General features: G+C 21.0%; 2 protein-coding genes across 2 annotated transcripts in view; both read left to right on the top strand.

Annotated features, from left to right (window-relative positions):
* LOC128966074 (sterol regulatory element-binding protein cleavage-activating protein-like) overlaps positions 1 to 24626 on the top strand; it is a 161660-nt gene that overhangs the window by 5324 nt on the left and 131710 nt on the right. The gene's annotated exons all lie outside the window — the stretch shown is intronic.
* Positions 3255 to 4504, top strand: LOC128966153 (mitochondrial nicotinamide adenine dinucleotide transporter SLC25A51-like). Its single transcript, XM_054312971.1, has one exon. It carries the CDS (start codon positions 3537 to 3539, stop codon positions 4446 to 4448), a length of 912 nt encoding a protein of 303 aa, XP_054168946.1. The 5' UTR covers positions 3255 to 3536; the 3' UTR covers positions 4449 to 4504.

Below are 24626 nucleotides of genomic sequence, written 5' to 3'. Positions count from 1 at the left end.
ATAAATTATTTTGTTAAAACATCAATATATAGATAATATACATTTATATTATTTGCTATAATAATTACAATGTTTGCCAAAAAATTACAACATCAACAACAATTTTTATTTAATTATTTTTTTTTTGCTTTTTAAGCCAATTATTAGCTGATATTTGTACACACTACAGACTGGCAAAACTAGGGGATTAAAATATATTTACTTAAGTACATATATACAGATAAAAGGATTAATATATACATGCAAAAATTTTATATAAATAACATATATAAACAAAACAAAGATACTAATGTCATATGATAAATAAAGTTAATATTATATTTAATGTTAATATTAATATAAAATAAAATGTTTAAAAAATTTAGATAAAAATATTAAATATTGATGATTGATTTGATTGATTTAAATATAAGAATAATAGTAATAATAGTAATAATAGTAATAATAGTAATAATAGTAATAATAGTAATAATAGTAATAATAGTAATAATAGTAATAATAGTAATAATAGTAATAATAGTAATAATAGTAATAATAGTAATAATAGTAATAATAGTAATAATAGTAATAATAGTAATAATAGTAATAATAGTAATAATAGTAATAATAGTAATAATAGTAATAATAGTAATAATAGTAATAATAGTAATAATAGTAATAATAGTAATAATAGTAATAATTTTTGTTTTAACTTTTATTATAATTATTTAAAATAAAATTTTTGTATGCATAATATTTACTTATACTGTATATATGAAATAAATAATTATATTCATAACTTCCCTACTTTGCCTGTCTGTAGTACACACATTAAAGTCAACCATTTTTGACAGACACTCGATTACTTTAGTATTTATTTAATCTATAATATTATATTAGACAAATTATAAATAACTATAACTAAAAAATACTATATTATTTTTTATACTTAAAAATAAAGTAGATAAATTTTTTTAATAATCAAAATTTTTTTTGGCAAACAATAAAAAATTAAATTAAGAAAATAATTAATTTTTTCAAAAATTTTTTTTGCTATTGTAATTACAATAATTTTATTATTTCGGTAGTAATTACTATATAAAAAACATTTTACAGAATATTTCAAAACAGAGAAACAAACGCTTTAATTAACAAAAATTAAAGAAAACACTATTTAAATCTTTATATATTAACATTTAAGACATTACTTAAATAAAATATAACAATCGTATAGCAAACTAAAATTAAAATTTTTTAGAAAAAAACAATATTACAGAAAAACCAAATTATTTGACTTAAACAGGGTTTCAATTAAATAAGAGACAGAAAAACTATATTTAATATATAAAAGAAATCAATGAGTAAATCATTATTAAGAAAATTTTAATTATTAGAGCCCCACAATTACAATGATTAATTAATAATAACAATTATTATTTAATCATTAATAAAATCTAAAAACTACTAATAATTTGTAAATTATCTTAATTATATTTTACTCGTTTGATTTTTAAAAATTCTTAAATCTTAAATAAAAAACAAATTGTAATTAAATATAATGTTTTTATCGATTTAAGCAAACAAACAAACAAACAAAAAACAAATGTAACAATTAAAACAAGATAATAAATTTTATATTTATCTCAGTTGTGCCCCAAAACTGGGTTAACTATAAAATTTTGTTGACTCTTATCTTGTAAAACAAAAAATACTAAAATTACGACAAATAAAAAGCACATTTTATTAATTATTATAAATAAATTATAAATATATATTTATTATAATTGTATAAATAATTAATATGTTTTTGTCATTAAATTTAAAAATGACATGTTAATACTAATTATTATAATTATTATATCTTATATTATTATTATATAAAAAAATGTTTGAAATAAAAAAGATTAAGAAAAAAATTATAATAAAACCGTTTTGACTTTTACTTAAAATATTTTATTATAAAAATTTTAAATTTTAACTGATTTAATATTTTAAAATTACAGTATTATCATTACTATGATTAAATTTTTATACAGTAATTTAAATAATAATATTATTAATATTTGAAATTTTTTTTTTAAAAAGTAGCAATAGTATATTGTAGTTATATATTTAAATATCATTAAAGAAAAACTATGCACTCAAATGACAGCACATATTAAAGAAAAATATAAAAAATTATTTCAATATATTATATATATATATAATGTGCATTTATAAAGTGTATGGGATATAATTTAGTAGATAAAATTTTTTTTACTAAACTCAAAACTAATTTAAATATTTTATGCACAAAATATATATAAATATATATAATTTAAGATCTCTCTCTCTCTCTCTCTCTTTCTCTCAATGTATCGATCGATATAAAAAAGAGGACTTAATTTAGAGACAAAATTTGTAGTTAAGGTTTCTAATGCACTCAAATACAAACTAAATGTCTCTCAACTTTTGCATCAATTTCGTTGTAAAACCCTATTGTTATGTCAAATAAAATAAAACTCAAAACCATTTTATTATCATTTGAATAGAGAGAACAATGAAAAATAATTAGTTGCCTTTAATTAAACTCTGAAAACAATAGAGTCTTCATATATATTATTAAACACTACTGTATATTACTTTTAAAAACAATAAATTTAATAAATATACAGAAAGTAAAGATAATTATATGATGTAAAATATATATTTATAAATTTTATATATTTATTATATAAAAATCATACAATAATTTTCTTATACTATTACACTCACAGAATATTCTGGTTATTTTAAAAACATTTTTTAAACACAATCTATACGCCATCCATAGGATATTTAGATCACTAAAAAATCAGTTATTAAAGTAATACTAATGCAAACACTAAATGTTATTATAATTTATATCAAATATATTTATTTAAAAAAAAATAGTTCACAAATTTATTAAAAATTTAATTGTTTAAATTTAATTATTACATAATCACTACACAAATATAACTTATTATAACTACAATAATAAACAACTAAAATCTRTACTAATTTTGTTGATTCAAACAAATAGTGATTACAATAAACACAATGAGGCGATACTTAACACACTATTTGTTGAGACRTTTGTATGGCATATGTGCTATGAWTTGGCATTTTAGCACTTAATTTGTATTGCAATTGAATATCAATAATRTTTGCATTTGTCAGTGTTGTCAACACATATGTATTGAAAGCAATAAATACATGAATCGGTTAATTCATAAAAAAACAAAATATAAACAAATTTTTGTATTAAAAACAAAAATAACAAATTAATTGATAAAAAACAATTCAAACGTTTAGTGAAAAACTATGTATGAATTGTTGATAACATTTATATCGCAATTATGTTAAAAACATGTTTCATGTGTTTATAAYAATTAGTTTTAAATATTTGTTATTTTAACTAAAATATCGGCGAAAACAATGCGATTACAGACGTTATAAACGGTGAATGTCTTTGAAGGCCATTAGTAGTAGTCATCAGAGATTATCACCGATTGTTTGGTCAACAGTTAGGAAGAGATACAGACAGAAGGCGTGCTATGAAAGAGGTCGATGATCTGACACATCCCAAGACGATCGGCGACATCAATGGCCGGACTCTCGAGTCGTACGATAAACGGGAGTTCATTTGTGGTCTGATGGCCGCAATGGTCAACATTAACTTGACTTTTCCGATATCTAAAGTGATATTTCGGCAAATGTTGTACGGCGTGCAGATTCGGTCGGCCATCGATCAGCTACGTGTCGAAGGACTGCGTTATCTGTATCGCGGTATTGGTCCGCCATTGATGGCGAGGTCGTGCTCGGCGTCCATCATGTTTGGCACGTTTGCTGAATACCGTAAACTGTTGGATACACAGTACGGCAAAGTACTGGTGCCCACCACTAACGCACGCTTTTGTTTGGCCGCAATGATGGCCGGATCGACTGAAGCCTTATTAACACCATTTGAAAGGATTCAGATGTTATTACAGGACAACAACTTTCACAAACAATATAAGAATACTTTGGACGCCTTTCTTAAGCTAAGACAGTTCGGTCTTCACGAATACTATCGGGGATTAACAGCAATACTGTGCCGTAACGGACCGTCTAATGTCTTATTCTTTACACTTAGAGGTGAAGTCAAACAATACCTACCAGTGATCAACTCGTTTGAAGGCCACGTCTGGTACAGCCTATTCAAAGATTTTATATCCGGCGCGTGTGTCGGAGCACTCATCTCAAGTATCTTTTACCCGATTAATGTGATCCGGACTCAAATGCAAACTCGACCGCCCGGTAGTCCATTTGTGTCTATTGTGAGGGCCTTTCGGGATGTATATCATGAAAGGGATCGATCGATACGTAAAATGTTTTATGGCGTTCACGTCAATTACAGCCGTGCCTTCATTTCCTGGGGTATTATCAATGCCTCATAYGAGGTGTTCCGTAAATTGCTGTACAACTAAGTCATAAACCCTTAAACCAAATCCATTACAAACCTCAGTGTCTCTCTCTCTCTCTTCACACTATTTGGTGACAACTGATTGTTATTTTATTTTAAAGTTTCTTGTTTTTAATAATTTAAGTTTTTTAATATTTTAATTTTATTTTGCAGTAATTGACTTTATATAATTCAAACATGTTTGACAAAAACAATAATAACATGTAATATTGTAACTATTAATGTAGTATTTAAATTAGATAATGAGTTATTGAGCTCATCATAGGATAGATTTTTATTTGGGAATTAATGTAAAATAGTTATTGAAAATCAAATTAATTTTTTGTACAAAATATTGAGTTGTGATCTAAATATTGTAATTTACGGTAATTCATTTATTTTAACTCATTATATATATATATATATATATATATTGGTATATAATAAATTTATATCTATTATAATATATTAATTTATATTTTAATTAAATAATACTATATAAAGCAAATGGATATACCGTATATAAATGTTATTTTAAATGAATATATGATGTATTAATATGAATTTATATATTATTGTTATAAATTTAAATAAAAAATAATTTAATATTTGATAGAAATATATATTAATTTACATTAACAGGAAATATCTGCTAACAATGAAATGTTTTATTACTAATAAATACCTTTATTTTACTTATCTTTCATTTATGGAGTCCATTAAGTCAGGTGAGAGAGTCAATGAAAACATAGTTATAAATAAATTAAATTCACATGTTATGCAAAAAACATGGGTAAAAATAATTGGGTTTACATGTTAAGTGTGATTCCGATAAATGTTAATTTACTATTTTGGTTATTATGATTAATATTGTATTACTTTATGTATAATATGGTTATCCTATTTTGTATTATATTAATGCCATTTTACAATATAATGCCTATATATTAATAAKTATAGATAATACCATTTGAAGATTGTCATAATATGCAATTTATGAATACAAAATTCACAAAATAAATCATTTTGATAATTATAAATTGAAAAATTATTAATTTATAATTTATTTTTGAAATATATGTTTAGTTAGTTTTTTATATTAAATATTAAGCAATAGTAATAATTTGCACAATTCATTTCAAAATTATATTACGTGATATTAATTTCAATTTATATATACATATTTAGTTTTAAAGAATAAAGTTTGCCATATATTATATGACAATTAAGTTGTAATATAAACCCAATAATTAGTACACATGAATATATTAAATARTATATAAATTTTATATAATATTTGTAATGCTTTTATATTGTAAATTATACAATGTGTCAAATAATTATATTTCATAAATCATAAATTAAATTGTATTCAAACCATACAGTTGTGAGAGTAATAATTATTAGATTATGTTATTATTATTATTATTATTATTATTATTATTATTATTATTATTATTATTATTATTATTATTATTATTATTATTATTATTATTATTATTATTATTATTATTATTATTATTATTATTATTATTATTATTATTATTATTATTATTATTATTATTATTATTATTATTATTATTATTATTATTATTATTATTATTATTATTATTATTATTATTATTATTATTATTATTATTATTATTATTATTATTATTATTATTGCATCTTTTATATTATTGATCTAAACTTTTAATTTATAGTAATTTATCGAAAACTAAATCTAAATAAGTTAAATTAGCATAAACAAACAAATAAACAAACAAATAAACTAACAAATAAACAAACAAATAAACTAACAAATAAACTAACAAACATTATAAGATTTATGAGATAAACAAAAAAAATCATTTTCTAAATTACAAAAAAATACTATTATAGTACTATACCGGTATAGTAGACTATACTTYAATATTATACTGTATATACTGTATTTATATATATATATATATATATTTCATTACATCAACTGTGTCTTATTAGAAATTAAACATCTTATAAATAAATCGTTTTTATTATTAAACGATAAACTAATCAAACAAATAATAAAATTAAATGCCAAAACTTAATTGAAAACATTGAATATATTTTGTTAAGTGAATAGTAATTTGAAAGTAAATTGAAGAAACTTATGACATGTAGACACAAAACAGTGATATAAATAATAATAAAATAAAGCATAAGTAGAGTAACATATCATAAATACAGTATTTAGTATTCAATTTGTTCATTAAAATGGTTGAGTTGTGTTATATACAGTATAATACATTAATTTCATTTAGWCTTCAATAGAAAGCATTTTCATTCATGACTTATTATTTGGTAAATTATTTTAATTAAAATTTCCTTATAATTCAACACTAATTCACTGTTTTTCAAGAGCTGTTTCAGAATAATAATAATACTAATAATAATAATAATGCTCTTAAGTTGTTCACAATTTTTTGTTAAATCATTAATTAAATTAAAATTATTTCCATTATTTTTTAATAAAAAAAATAAAATCTGTTTTTTTATCAAAACTAGCTAATAATAAATTAATTAAATATTAAGTATAATATTTTGTTAATATAGTAATTAAATGTGTATTATATTGATACTATAATATTAAACTGTATTTCAATATTTTAAACTATAGACTAATATAAAAAACATATAATAGACATTTCATTATAATATACCATAATACCAGGGTTAAGTAAAGGGGGTCCCATAATATCGAGATTTTTGAATTTGRTCCTCACAGACTTTTTGACAAAATTGAAAAAAATTACTTTAAAACAAGGAGAAATGACTCTCAACCCTTAAAATTTCAGCGCCAATTTACATGGGAAATTCCCATTGGGAATATTTGGGAATTTCARAAATTGTCAACCCCTCGCCCTGATTTTTAATTTTTTTTTTGAAAAAATTACCCTTTAAAATACAATAAAAGTCTACACCCAAACTATACCCCCAAAATTTTTTGATTTTTTTCAATTAACCCCCCTAGACCCCCTAAAATCTAAAACCTTTCTTAACCCTGCATAATACTTGTATATACTAAAAACATTAATAAAGTTAGATTATACTGTATTAAATATACCTAATTTTTAAATAAATTATTAAAATTGTACATTATAAATATATTAAATTATTTTTAATAATTTACACTATTAAAAAATTATAATATCTTTAAACATATCTTTCAAACATTTAAAAGGTTTAATTTAAATTTTAAAATAACTAAAAATACAAATGTTTAAATGTCTGTAAATGAATTGCTATATCAAATAATAAACAGAAAATGATTTGTTTAATTAGTGTTGTTTTAATAGTTTAACTTTTTAAATATATTTATTTTATAAAAACACTTAAATACTATTTACGTAAATAATAAAAAAAGGATTATAAAACTAAGTAATTCCTGGAGTAATAGTAATTTTATTGTTTATTTTTAATCCTAATGGTTTCACTGTAATTACAATTGCAATAATACTGTAGTAATGTTAATGTCAGGAAACACATAACATTAATATTAAAAAAAATTTATGTGAAAAATAGTTTAGTTTATAAGCACTTTTCCTTATATAATGTAAATTACAGTAAAAAACAAAACATTATTAATATGCAATTCATTAAATGTCAAAACTATTTTAAGCACACAATTCAGTACTTTTTCCATTGCAATAAAATTATCGTTATTTAAAATACAATATTTTATTATTAAAATTGTATTTACTATTAATATACAAAAATATGCATTTTATTTAAACATTATTCTATACTCTATATTTATTGTAACTAATCATGTATTTTTACTTATAATTATCATAATTACTATCCTATAAAACAGTTTACTATTTTATTTATTATCTCAACTTATTTTAAACTTATTGTTGTTGATATCATTAAATTATTTCATTTTTATTTTTTATGAATGTACTTAAACATGTTGTCATTAAAAATTTATTTATAATACAATTTACATTTAGTTTATTACTTTTATACAAAAAAATATTATTATAATATAACTATTTTATAATATAAAATTTATATTACAAATTTTACAGTTTTATATTCATTTAAATTATATTCTAACTAAATTAATATTTTATTTTATGATAATATTGATATTAACAAAATTTAATAAGATTAATTTTATAACAATATTACATTTGTTAGTAGATATTTGATATTATTTTTTAACTATGAATATTATTAAAATTAATTAAAATTTACTAATATGTAATGTACAGTATTGCATAACTAAAACATATTGTACTGTACATTATAAAAACATTTGTTTGATTAAATACTGTATAAAAATATTAATAATATAAATGAAATATTGAATTTATAAATTGAAAATGTAATACAATTAAAATAATATTTTTAATAAAATATGTATTRTTTATAAATACAGTAAAACTGTGTATTTATTATTAATGAATTGGAAACCTAATATAAGCATTAATAATGATTTATTGGGTATCATTAAATTGTTATACAGTATTATGGATATTATAGTAATTATGCATATCATTGATTTTACATTAATCTTATATAAAAATTTACCAGGGCATTTTATGTTTATACTCTATTGTACACATAAAGTAAATATTAATCATTACACCATATGTTACGCTCATAAATGTTGCGTTTTTTGGGTACAAACTATCTTTTTTTTGAAACAAGTTGTGCTCAAACAAGTATCATATTTTAAATCAATATTTGGCTAAAAATATAACATTTTGTTTTATTATTAATATTACCGGTAATATTGTTAGTCTACACTGTAGTACATAAAATCCAATAGATTATTGTTATAACATTCTCATTGTATAACAAAACAATTAACATTAATAAGTTTAAAATATGGATTATAAATTTAACTAGAGTTGTGTACAATAAATAGATTAACCCATATTGTAATTTAGTAATATATATATATATATATATTATATATTTCATCTCTCATTTAAATATTTTACACATGTTTCGTGCGAAATGTCAATAAATTTATTGTTATAACAACCAGAAAACAATAACAAAACTATGCAATTTTATGATATTTTTGTGTCTAAAATTTTAATGAGTTTAATTATAATTTTATTAATAACTAAGCAGAATAAAATACAAAAAAAAAATAAATTTTATAATTAGTTATCAATAGAAATAATTTTAAAATATTTTAGTATAATAAAGTTTAATTTCTTAATCAATTAATAAAAATAAACAAAAATACATGTATAAAATTAATAATACTTAAAGAGATTATTAAATTTAGTGATCAAAAATTATTTTTGATTTTAGTATTATTATTATTATTATTATTATTATTACTACTACTACTACTACTACTACTACTACTACTACTACTACTACTACTACTACTACTACTACTACTACTACTACTACTACTATTCCTATGCGACTGTCCATTAAAGTCAAAAATATATTTTATAATTTATAAACATTTATGTCAACGAAATATATTCCCACAGGAGTTTAATAATAAATAATTAATAATTATTTTTCTACATTATATAATACAAATATTGCTACAGTACTACTGTATTTAGTTTTTATTTATTGATATAATAATACAGTATTACAGTTTAAATAATATTTTTATTACATATTTTAATTCAAATATTTTTTATATATATTATAAATGAAGTACATTAATAAAAATAATTATAAATTGAACAAATAACTACTTACTATAAATTTTGTTTTAAATTATTTAATAGTATAATATATACCGATTCCTTCAAACTTTATTAGACACCTATATTATATRCAATCAGGGTTTTAAGAAAATAAATGCCTGCCCTGGCAATGCCCAAATAGATGCCATAAATGCCTGGCATTTTGGGCATCTATTTTATTTGCCTGCCAATTTAAATTGCTAAAAAGCAACTATATTTATAAAAATAATGTAATTTAATGTTTTAACGTGTTAATTAAATTTACAATTAATTTACTTATTTCCAATTATATTACCTTTTAATTAAAGGTATACAAAACAAAAATACAAGCAAATATATTATAAAAACAATGTTTTATAAATTAATCAATAATATAAAATTAAAATAATAGGTGTCACCACATGAAAATAGATGCCCAGGGAATGGCAGAGGCAGGGCAGGCATTTGGCATCTATTGTTTATGCCTGCCATTTTTAAAACCCTGTATACAATGCATTGGTATTATGCAATTATAGTTTATTTTAATGCATTGTATATACTATGGTTGTCTAATAAAGTTTGAAGGAATCGGTACATTACTTTGTTAATAATTATAAATTATTTTGATGATTAAATGTATATAAAAAATCTCATTTGGCAATCCTGTTGTTGTTTTAATATCATAATTTACTATTATTTACGTAAAATTTATTTGTAATGTATTGAAAAAAATTATTACAATAAACAGCGATTTTTATTATATAAATATCAAAATTAAGAAAATTGATATATCTATTATATACCAAATTGATGACTATTTTCACAGTTGATTGCAAGCTATGTATGCCATGAATTCAATGCTTTATTACTCTCTCTCTCTCTCTCTCTCTCTTTTTTTTTCTTTCTTTCTTTCTCTGATTTCTTCCATATCATACAAACTGTAGATTATTGATAATAATGTCAAATAATAAAGCCGTAAAAGGAGTTTACACATTGTTTTCAGTAAAAATAGTAATAATTCATCACATTTTCTGTTTGGTCTCCTTTGAATAAATAATAAGTAAAAATTGTATCACTTTTTTCCGCTAAAACTCTATAGACTATAGTTGTGTCTAAAAGTCATTTTTAACTGAGACTGCCCTCAAATGTGTTAGAAATGTATATAAAGTATTATATATAATATAAACTGAATGTACTGTAGATAAAGCTTATGTATATTTAAAGCCAGAATAATGTGTTTGAATTGTTGACAGAATTATATTGTATGTTATAATACTAGTGCCATAAGTATTCAAAAATTTGGCAATAATTTAGCCGTTTGTTGACTGAATAACTGAACAAAATTTTTTGTTGTAATATTTTCATACAAAATTATTTCAATATTACATTGCATAATACTAAAATTTTAATCTATTTGCTTAAATTTATCGCTTAAATTATTATTGTAACAACAGTATTTATAATAGTAGTAATAATAATAATTTATTTTAATGACATGTCTATATAAACAATGTACTTATAAAACTAGAGTGATTTTTACATAAATGTACAAACAATTTATATTTAATACTAAATAAATTGTTTATTTATCACATATTTATGTAAAACAAGTTTTCGTAAACTTTTTTTATATTTTAGTTATTAGCTTAATAAAATAATAATAATAATAATAATAAATAGCAAATAGTATTTATATAAATCTTTGTAATAATATAAGAAAATCTTATCTGTTTTATTTCATAGATTAAAGTGTAACAATAAAATATAATTTTTTGTCCAATTTATAAAGATTTTCAAAAAATAAAGTTTAATATTTTAACTTTAAAGAGACGACCAAACAATCGGTGATAATAATTGTGACATTTGTTACTGAGTTTTCTCTAAACAGACAAATAGACACCAAAAATGATTTTAATAACAGTATAGACAACAAAATACCGGCGCTGTTATGCACTCTACAGTTGTAACGGCATATAAAAAATTGTGTCGCTTTTTATCAATCATTGCATGAATCCATTCAATTGCATTCAATAATACAGTGTATATATTGTATATCACTATTATATACACAATATGTGAGACTGAATGAGAAATTTTTCTATAACTTTTCACTTTTGCTATATATTTGATATATTTTAATGTGTATATTATTATTATTATTATTATTATTATTATTATCTTATATTGTGTGAAGTGTATCCTAAAAATAAAGATTATTCAAAAGTCAGAAAACTTATCCATCATTTGAACTGAAAAAATGACATTTCTTTTTCAATTTTCAGAAAAAATTGAAAGTCTTTTATATAACTTATATATCAATATAAATAAAAAATTATTAGACTTAGAATTTCAGTCATATTTGTGTGTTATTATTGCTATTTAGTTTTATATCAATATCAATGTGTCGTCAATAAAAAAGTATTGGTTTTTTTGTATGTGTTTTCAATTGATACCAATGATATTATTGACAACTTTTATAGTAGAAACAAGTAAAGGGTAACTATTGATAACTGATTTTTTTGTGTTAATTTGTTCAACGATGACAACAAATTTATTAAATTATTAAATTTTTCAAAATTTAACTTTGATTTCATAAAAGATTGTTGAAATCATTTTTCGAGGAAAAAAATAAAAGTTTAAAAAAATAAACTTTTACCGATTTTAATACAATTTCTTCGGTTTATACATTATTGGTAAGAATCTATATTTTAAAATACTATTATATTAATTATATTTTATAAATTATTTTATACCAATCTTTTCTATTTCTAATATTATATAACAAAGAATAAAAATTAATTATTTATAAATAAACTATACTTTTGTAATATAATATCATTGATATCGTTGTGTGTTATTAATGTAATAAATGTAAATACAAATAAAATTTTTATATCAAATATATTATATTTCATACACGTATGTAACATTAGACTTTATGTTTTAAACAATAATTTGATATATTTTTTAGCATTATATATATACAGACAATATTGTCAGACACTTTTTCATAGAATATTAAAATTTTATATTAAAATTAAATGTAATATATATATACTGTATATATATATATATATATATATATATATATATATATCAAGTAAACTACTGATTGGTTTTTAAGATATTATATTACAAGTTCTTGAATATTAAAAGAATATTAATATCATTAATATTTTTAAAATTCAATATTAATGTAAAAATACTTATTATATCTAAAATTATTTACTACAATAATAAAACAAATAAATTATTGTAATATAGATAAACTAGATTTCTGATAATGTATTATTAAATCATAATAAAGCAAAATTGATTAAATTTTTATTTATAGATATTTTACTAATATTCTAATTTGTCATTTATTTAATATAACAAATATTGATAAATTGTTTCTGACAATTGCGTGACTAATGTTTAACATAGAAAAACACTAATAAAAAACAATACTTTAGATTAGAATCTATTGAATTTATATAGAAATTTATGTAATAATCACTATTTTTATCTTTTATACAAATATTCAATAAATAATTTTACTCACAATTTCATTTATATACACTATATCGACATTACATTATTTAAAACATATAAACTTTACTAAAAAAATAGAAATTGTCTTTTAAAGATTGTAATTATTTAAATGCTATATTGTCTAAAATAAATATAATTACAAATAATTTTTTTATAAAAACCTTTTGTATGTAATTTAAATAAAACCACTTTTATTTGCAATTGTAATAAACAATTTCAATCTGTAATGACTGACTCGTGTGTCGTATTCAGTCTAATATTAAGTCTCGAATGGTATTATAAAACTCATATAATTTTCAAAAAAATAGTGCAATAGTTTGAATCCTATCGACAAAATTAAAGCCAAAATATCTTCTCTCAATCAGTGAGTTCTTAAGGGAGTTCTTCATAACAATTAACTCGCRTTTGATTTCATGCGAGACTCTCATCAATGTCTTCAGAGAGAGAGAGAGAGAGAGAGAGAGAGAGAGAAACCATCAAATCCTAATTGGGTTTCATTTGCAGCAATAAGTGTTTTCTTATTTTTATATATAGTTTTCACATCAAGCTTTTTATGTGAAAAATAACACTAAAATCACTTAAAACGAGTGTATTTTCCTTAATAATTACATCTTATATATGCTATACTTAACTTGTGTTATCATACAATACTATAATTTTTTTATTGATTAACTATTACTTCAAATATCTGTTTATTGAAACAAATACACTCAACAACACAAAAAAATATTTACAAATTGATATAAAAATACAAATTAATAACTACTATACTATAGTTGCTTACCACATTTGTTTTAAATATGCTATACAATCATAATAGTATTTATGATTTATTTTATTATCAATTAATTTTACATTTATTTAATGCATTGCTATTAACTATTTCTAAAAACGTTTAGTTAATATATTTGCAGTTTTATAAAAACATATATACATATATATATAATATATATTTAAGATGCAATCATAAATCCATAGCCTTATTGGTTAGACATTATATTTGGCACTTTAAGTCTTAGCTCTAACTGAGCTCCAAATTTAGAGATAAGCCGTCACTGTTTTGAATGGTATTTATGATCTCAAAAATTATTTACTACCACTTAATGGACTCAACTATTTCCCATTCTATCTCTATCTGTCTCCCAGTTCACTGAAGCTCTGGGCTTATCAAATGGTTTGTGTCAAAGATTGGGTCAAACCGTTATGGACACAGTATTTGTCACAAAACTCTTAACCGTTAAGTTTTATTATCATAAAAATTATGTCTTTGAGCTGATATTTCACTCAAACATTGTGTTTTTGGAAAGAAAGTTATGAGACTAAAAGTTTTCAAAGTGTATGCAAAGTTTGAACACAAAATTTGCTTTAATTTTGTAGGTAATTGTGGGGAAAGTTGGATTTACACTAAAGTTATGTTTATTTATGTTTTCCTGCATAAACCACATAAATCCTATTTGATATATTAAAAAGTTTGGCGATTATATTCAAAGTTTCTTATGATTCACGATATATGCATTAAAATATACGGTATATATATATATATATATCAGGGTTAAGCAAGGTTTTGGATTTTAGGGGGGGGTAGACCGGGGTAAAATTTACAAAATTCTCAAAAAATCTTGGGGGGGGGGTATTGGGTGGGGTAAGATTTTTATTGCATTTTTAAACGGCAATTTTTTCAAAAATCCAAAATCAAGGGGGGGGGGGGTCTAGAGAAAATTCCCTAAAAATTCCTTAAGTTCCCGAATATTCCCATGTAAATTCAATAAAATTCCCACAAGTTCCCGTATAAATTCCCGGGAAAATAGGTAAAATTTCCAAAAATATAAAAAAAAACTTAAAAAACTTAAAAATTAACAAAAATTTAAATTTTAACAAAAAATAAATATTTTTTAAAAAAATTTTTTAAAATTAATAAAAACTTAAATTTTAACAAAAAAAATAAAATAATGTATTTAAGATTTAAAAATAGTTGATAAAAGCATTAATGATACACTATGAGTTATTTTTAGTATTTTAATAATTTTTAACTTTTAACATAATTAATTTTTTAAACAATACTTAATGTTTATAGTTTGTTATATATTTTTATTTTTATACAAATACTGACTGAATACTACTTATTTAACTCAAATTTCGTTAAAGTTTAATTATATTAAGTACAAAATTGAAAATATTTTTAAATTTTTTATTTAAAATTTAAAAATTATTAATAAAAACATAAATATTTATTGTTTTATTAACTTCTTAAACTTATATTTAAATTGTAATATGATTACTCTTTTCAACAAATAGGTAATTTTTAATTTTTTAGTTTATTTTAATTAAAATAATGTTATTTTTTGATGACTTTTAACGTTATTTTAACTATTTTTAATCAATAATTAGATTTTTATAAATATTAAAAACATAAAAACACTTACTAAAATAGTATCAACTAAAATTAAAATTTTTATAAATTTCAAAAAAATTTTCGGCGCCTTCGGCGCCGAAATTTTAGGGGGGGGTCATTTCTCCTCGTTTTTAAGCGACAATTTTTTCAATTTGGTCAAAAAGTCTGGGGGGGGTAAAATCCCAATTTCTCGATCTTAGGGGGGGTATTTTGGCCTTACCCCCCCCTACCCCCCTTACTTAACCCTGATATATATATATAACAATTGTTATAATACTGGTTGTTGAGGCAATCAATCACTATTTTTGTTCACTAAATAATATATTTACATATAATCTAATAAATTTATTTACTCGGCTTTACTATTACTACTATTACTAATAATAATTTTATTTGTTTTATTAAAAAAAATGAATCTATTATTAGATTTTACTTAAAGATTTTTTTACTGGAGTACGCTTTTTTATATACAGTAATTAGAGATATATTATAACTTATTATTTGTTATTATATATCTCACGCAAACTTCTATTGTAAATGATTATGTTTTACTATAAATTACATTTTGTCATAAACTTAATTTCAACAAATTTTATTAATGATAAAACTACTTATACTTGAAACGTTATTATACAATATTTCATTTAATAGTTTAAATTATTTGAAATAAAATTTCATTGAAAATATTTTAACTTATATATTGTATTATATTTAAAATAACAATTTTTATTATTATTAAATAAATTAATGGTTTTTTATTTAATAAATAGATTTTAAAAATAATTAATAAAATTGCTAGAATATTTTTTACATAAATTTTTAATAAACTAAAACATAATATTAAAGTTATGATCGTTTTATATAATTGAAAATAATATTTAATTTAATAAATTAAATACAATAATCTAGTATTAAAATCATTAAATAAAGTATTAACAAAATTATGTTATAACGTAATAAACTAAATCTATAACAGAATTATATATTAATAAATATATAGTAAACTTATAACGTTTTATATAAATAATAAAACTAATCAATCAATTACTATATTAGACAATAAATAACTGTTAGTAACAATAAATATAACTCAATATATTGTCAAATATATAGATTACTAGAGAAGGTGTGATGAGATACTACTACTACTAMWCCACTATAAAACATACAAATTATTTGTGTTACGACTGCAAGTAAACGTATAATTCATTATTTATATTGATATTATATTTTCATGATATATTGAATCAATACTGTATTGCGATTAAATGTTACTTTTAATGTATTGTATGTATTAAATATAGTAAGCATTTTTCGGTGCAAACTTTTGCGTAAATTCCCAATTGTGTTGTTATATAGTATAAAACAAAAGTAAAGCATAAAAAATTATGTTACTATAGAAACTAAACAATTGAACAATAGGTACACATAAAGACAGGCAAACATACACATACACACATACAAACACACATACAAACACACATACAAACACACATACAAACACACATACAAACACACACAAACACACATACAAACACACATACAAACACACATACAAACACACTTACAAACACACATACAAACACACATACAAACACACATACAAACACACATACAAACACACATACAAACACACATACAAACACACATACAAACACACATACAAACACACATACAAACACACATACAAACACACTTACAAACACACATACAAACACACATACAAACACACATACAAACACACATACAAACACACATACAAACACACATACAAACACACATACAAACACATACACGCATATGTATACACAAATTATAATACATACATAAGTAGAATACATAGAGAATATTATTTCCAAATATTCTGGTTTCGCACACAACTTATTCATCTCTGGCGCTGACATTTGGAGAGTGCCATCAAAATTATATTACACATAACATGAGTACCATTACAACAATTTTCAACCAAAAACTTCATTCAATGTTAACTTTATTGTGTAGTAGTGATGGTTGTGGCAAATAAAAAAAGGACGACACATAAGTCGACCTAAAACTACAATACAATTATTATATATTGTTTACAATATTACTATTTGATTGACTTGAAATTTATAAAAATGGAATTAACATTACCAAGATGATTTCTATTAAACATCAAAACTATCAAAACATTTAAAAAATGATACATTTTAAAAACAAATAATATAAATGCATAATTTTGATTGTAACCGTGACTATATTTATTTATAAAGACATAAATAAATTTCATATATTATATAATATATTGTGAACAATACTAAAAGCAGTTTAGCAAAAAAATCAAGATGTATAAGATTTTATCCATTATTTTTTATTTATATATATTGTATATATGACGTACACTTTAATATTGTTGTTGTTTTAAAAAAGTTTATTACAATTTTTATTAACTATATTTTTTAATATAATAACGTTAGTTTGTGGTATAAATGTACAGTATTTATCAATACATATTTTTGTGTCTTTAGTAAACACAACAAGCATACAAATTTGCTCAAACAAATAATTCAATACTTATACAATATATTATCTGTATAATGATAGCAATAATAGCATTAATAATAAAAATTTAGTAAATTTATATTAATGACATAATCTCATATATAAAAGTTATGTATATTTCTAGTTTTAGTATTTATAAGTGTTTTTTTCAATATAATTTATTAACGCATCATATGATTTACAGATAAAGATAGATAGAAAATACTTGTTAGAAGATTACCAAAAATTGTTATACAAATAAATTAGTGTTTAATGTCGTTATTAGATTAATTACAATTGATTTAAGAGTCGTTCAATTGAGACAAACAAAGAGGCAAACTGTGACTTAATTGAGAGATAAAAAATATATATAAATTATCTAAACGTCGAGTGAAAAGAGGATTTGTGTATTGGCTTTCACTCGGATTCAAACAAACGGATTATACAAATAAAACATGTTTTTAGTGATATTACAGTCAAATTCAGTTGTGTTTTATTAGGTTATTATAAATCCTCTTTTGTCTAATTGTTTGCAAAAAAGACTAAAAATATAATTATTGTTAGTAATACTATTATTATTATTACTGTATTTTATACTATACTATATTATTAGTAATATTGTATTGTAAGAGAAGTTAATATTAGAATCAAAATTATTTTAAGCTATTATTTCAAAACCATTAAATTAAAGGTTATTATTATTTTGTTTTWTTATAAAGATTGTAATTGTTATGATTATAATAAATTTAAAAAAGTTAATTTTGTTAGCGATGCCCATATAATGTCAGTGCAATGTGTTGTGTAAATGTATCGACCATTTTCAAGCTAACGCTAATACTATAGTTTTCAGTGAAAAACATTACATAAAAATCACATTAATTTATGAATTTCAAGCTAATTGTTTGCGACACATAACCAAAATTTAGTGGTCTGTGAAAAACACATTATAAATATAATAGCAAAATACATAACAAATTCTGCATTTATGTACTACAATACAACAGCACACAAACGTATGGCTAATATTGCGGTATTTATTAATAATTATAGTTCACCAGAGATTATATATATGCCCATTAAGTGGCCAAATATGAAAGTTATCTTATTTTTTTGGTCTCTCGTTTTTATGTGACTATGATTTTTGATGGCAAAAATGGGCGGAAAAGAGTAGATTAATTTTGATATGCTTTGATAGTTCACACAATTTTGTAGTTTCTGTACTGATATTCAATGATATGGTAACTGTCGACTCATATGACTGTCCACTGCATTTTGTATGTATTGTGTGTGTGTGTGTGTGTGTGTGTGTGTGTGTGTGTGTGTGTGTGTGTGTGTGTGTGTGTGTGTGTGTGTGTGTGTGTGTGTGTGTGTGTGTGTGTGTGTGTGTGTGTGTGTGTTTTACGACAAGTTATACTATCTTTGACTGTCAATGTATGTYTATTTGACTATAAAATTGATACAACTGTTGTCAACTAATAGTATTGTTTTTACGGATAGTTATCAACAATTTCTTTTTTCTTACTCTCTTCCGGTGCCAGTCATGCAGTTATTACTTGTATTTTATAGATTATTATCAATTTGTATCAAATGTGACACAAACTTCATAAATGCTTACACCAGGTCTTGTCCACCAAAAATAATACTGAATATACTTTTATTTTTATACAAATTGTAGTTTAATAAAAATAATACTCAAAATACATAATCTAAATATTGTGTTTTCAAGATTGCACAGCATTTTTATATAATTTAATTAAAATTTTGATATTAATACTAATAAACTTACATAAACTTATTAATTAAAAATCAATATTAAGTTRTTAAATTATTTTGTACAATATTAAGAATGTATTGTACAGTATATATCAATAACTAACTGTATGTCTACAATATACTGTATATATTGACATTATAATTACAGTGCTTACAATTGTTTAGATTATCAATTTTAATTTTATTTAAACTGTTTAAGCATTTTTAACAAATGTCAATAATTTATATACACTCATTCATAGTTAAACATTGACAATTTATTTACTGTACCTAGATTAAATACACATAGTATCACCATAGATCAAAGTTATTTTATTAACTTTATTAAATCAATTAGATTATAGCTGTAAAATACTGTACTTAAAATTATTTTTTAGTTTTCATTTAAAATTATTATATCTTTTTTATATAAATATTATAATACAATAAATCTAAGCTATTTTTAATCATTTATTTACTAATAAAAATTTACAATTAATACAAATGAGAAATTTTTATGGTATATAAAGAAAATTAAGTAGTTTAACAATTGTTCAATAAGTTTATTCAATTAAAGCTTGAAAATTTAAGTTTACTTTAAATGCAAACATTTATTTATTGTTAAAAAAAATCAATGACATAAAAATTTACAGTTTTATACGTTAGCAAACAAAACGTGAAATAACTGGAAAATATCGCTAAATGACATTACGGTATATAAAATGTTTATCAAATGTTTATAATTTGTTTAATAAATAAAATGTACATTTTATTATTTAATTAAGCAGAAAATTTATAATTTATAAAGAAAATTATTTTATTTAATATCATAATTTGCAATCTATTATATATTCAGTATATATTTGGATCATTTAAAAATTTTGATTTAAATTTGCCATTTTTAATAAATAATTTTTGAACTCTTATAACTTTTTTAATATTTTAGTTCATTATAATGAGAATATTTATGAGCATTAATGTAAAATATTGATTGTCATATTAAATGGACAGTCAATAAACAACAATAACTAAAATAAATTTTACTGAATAAATACATAAATGCATATAAATTAATATAATATTTTAGTTATTTTAATCTAAAACCAGAATTGATGGCTTACTTGAATTGTCAACAAAAATAACTAAAACTAATGTTGTTTGCAAAGAGTTTACAATTTGTGATATATATTATACAGTATTTTATTGATGCAAATTGTTAATTGAATTTATCAAATATAAAAACATTATTTATTATAAACATAATTATGTTTATTTATATTTAAATAAAATGATGTTCCTATTAATTTTCAAATAATTTATTATCAAAACGACTAAATTCTATATATAAAAAAAATTATACAATTTTTATAATTAATTCTCAACATTACAAAATTCAATAAATAAAATAATAAAGTTAATTTTAAAATTTATATTTGATTCAAAAATTACTTCTGTATATTAAATATTATACTGTATAATACAATTATATATAAAATTTAAATGTTAGCTAAAATGTCAAACGTTTAATGTCTTTGTGTTTATGAAAGAGAGAGAAAAATTTTACCAAAAAGTTGTTGAAAAAAGAGAAAAATTATATCTAAAGAATAGATGAGAAAGTAATTTGAATTTTTTCGTGTTTTTATTATTCATTATACAGTATATCACAATATATATCACAATATATATACCATATTCACTATATTCACAATTCAACGAAAAGAATAATGAATGAGATTATTATTAAAACTATGACAAACATACAGTATATAAGAAATAAAGCATTTTTCGAAAAACTGTTTTTTAAATATAATTTATATTATAAATTAAAAATAGTTTACATATTATATGAAAGACAATTTGATGAAAATACACTCAAATGATTTACATATTTGTTTTGAAAATCCATTGAAATCAATAATATTGCCAATAATAATAGATACATTTGTCACACAACAGGTGGGCGCCTCCATAGTAAACTTAATAAAGATTTTTTTATTATGTATATTATATCTAAGATATATTGTAATTATAGCTCTACTTTATCATATTATTTTGATAAATTATATATGTAATTATCAATTATGACTATCTTAATTAACTAAATATATTTAATTATCAATTTATATGAATATTATGTCAATTAATTTTGTAAAGTTTAATATAAATTATTATAATGTTAAATATGTTAAATTATTAACTAATAGTTATAAAAACATTAGCTTAACAATTCCCAAATATTATTGACATTCATGTATTATAAACAATAATGTTAATCCCAATCCCGTTTCATTTCATAGTAAAATACAATTAAAATATATGTTTATTTATTTTTATACATTTGTAATAATAATTATTATATTTAATAGATTAAAGCATTTTAAATATTCTATATTTTTAAATAATATTTCAAAAATACTGCAAATTTAGTACCGAAATATTGATAATTTTTTAAATATTAGTTATAAAGTTTACATTATTTTATTTGAATAAATTATTTTGTATATAATAACTTTATTTAGTATATAGAAATTCAAATAGTAATTTAAATAATAATATTAATTAAAAATAAAATAATAATATTTAAAAATTGCGTTCAAATCTATTTATATCAAATTATTAAAAATGTATATAATATTAAAATTGAGTTACATTTGAAATGCATTTAAAAATGACTGTTTAGTTTGCCTCCCATTTGCCATTAAATGGTCACAACATTATGTTTGTCGCATATTTTTACAGAAAACTCAACACTTTGTGTTAAAATACAGTATTTTTGAGAGCCTTTTGATGTTTTCGATGTGTATATACAGTACAGAGTGTTTTAGAAAGCAATTTAATGGTAACCAATGTTTGTGTTTTTTCATACATTTCATATCAAATGATCTTTTTTTCTATCAAATTATTCTCATAAAAAATAACCAAAATTTTATATTAAAGAAAACTCAATTTATTTGAAAAGTGTATCAAATATTTTATTATATTTTTTGCAACATTTTCAAACTCATTAGCTCATGAACTATCACTTTATTATAATGTAATACTTATTTTCTGTAGAAAAAAAATTAGATTACAAATAATTTTTTAAAATTATAATAAATTTTATTAAAGATTGTTAATAAATAAATTCATTTATACAAATACAAAAATTGTAAATACAATAAAACATTGTTTATAAAAAACAATTGATATTTGTTAAAGTAAATGATAATATTATCTTTATTCATGTTTATTTACAATATTTATTTGAAATTACTTCATTTTCTTATAAATTTTAAACTTATAATATATACAATATATATACTGTATATATAGTAATTATAATAGTACTACACATCAAATACAGTATAACTTATTATATTCTAAGTTAAATTGAATTGTATTCATATAATAAATAAAACTACTGTACAATAAATAGTCAAATCTTATAAATTAGTTGACATAAAGTTATATAAATATGTTGTCTGTTTTGACAAAACACTCATATAATTGAATGCATACTAAAAACTATGACAACATTAGTGATATCACGTCTTATACTCTGATTATTACATCACAAGCAATACATATGATGTTTCTAACAGTTTTTCTTATATTTACGGCTATAATAGTAATGAAACAAATGAAACAAATCAAACTTAGAGACCATTTTTGGCGATTTAATGATAGAAATAATAATAATAATAATAATAACAATAATAAGCCAAAGACATCATCACTCGTGAGGATTCACTGAATAACTGTATGAATATATGACTCGATTTACGCTCACATTTAATACAATATTTTTCTGTCCATTCATTTAATCACATACTTTCACATCCCTTATGAACCGTTGTCTCCACAATATATATACATATAGTGTATATAAAGTATATATATATATATATATATATATAAGATATATATATATATATATATATATCGACACACAAATGGCTTTTCATAGACCAAACAAAATGAATTACTTTTAGGCTCTACTATCAAATAGCTGTCATCAAAATTAATTCATTAATAGGTCTCTCATTTTCTCATTAAATGCCAATGAATTGATTGAATACTCAATACGATCACCAAAACTGTTCAAAAACCTATGACTCTCTCTCTCTCTCTCTCTCTCTCTCTCTCTTTCTCTCTCTCTCTCTCTCTCTCTCAATAAACTCATAAACTCTCACATTTATATACCATTTAGTTGATGCTATATTTAGACAATAAAACAAAACATTTATTATGTCATAATTTACAAAAACTTTTTAGCAACTATTAAAGCCATAAAGTTATTGTTTTTGTCTAATTTTGGTTTTATCAAAAAATCAATTTTTCATTTCAACTTCAA

This window comes from Oppia nitens, unplaced genomic scaffold (assembly GCF_028296485.1).
Source record: "Oppia nitens isolate AA-2021 unplaced genomic scaffold, nextdenovo-longstitch-racon4-pilon3 scaffold10_pilon_pilon_pilon, whole genome shotgun sequence".
Classification (NCBI taxonomy): Eukaryota; Metazoa; Arthropoda; class Arachnida; order Sarcoptiformes; family Oppiidae; genus Oppia; species Oppia nitens.
Note: the sequence above shows the minus strand (reverse complement) of the source record. Positions and strands in the feature narration are given on the sequence as shown.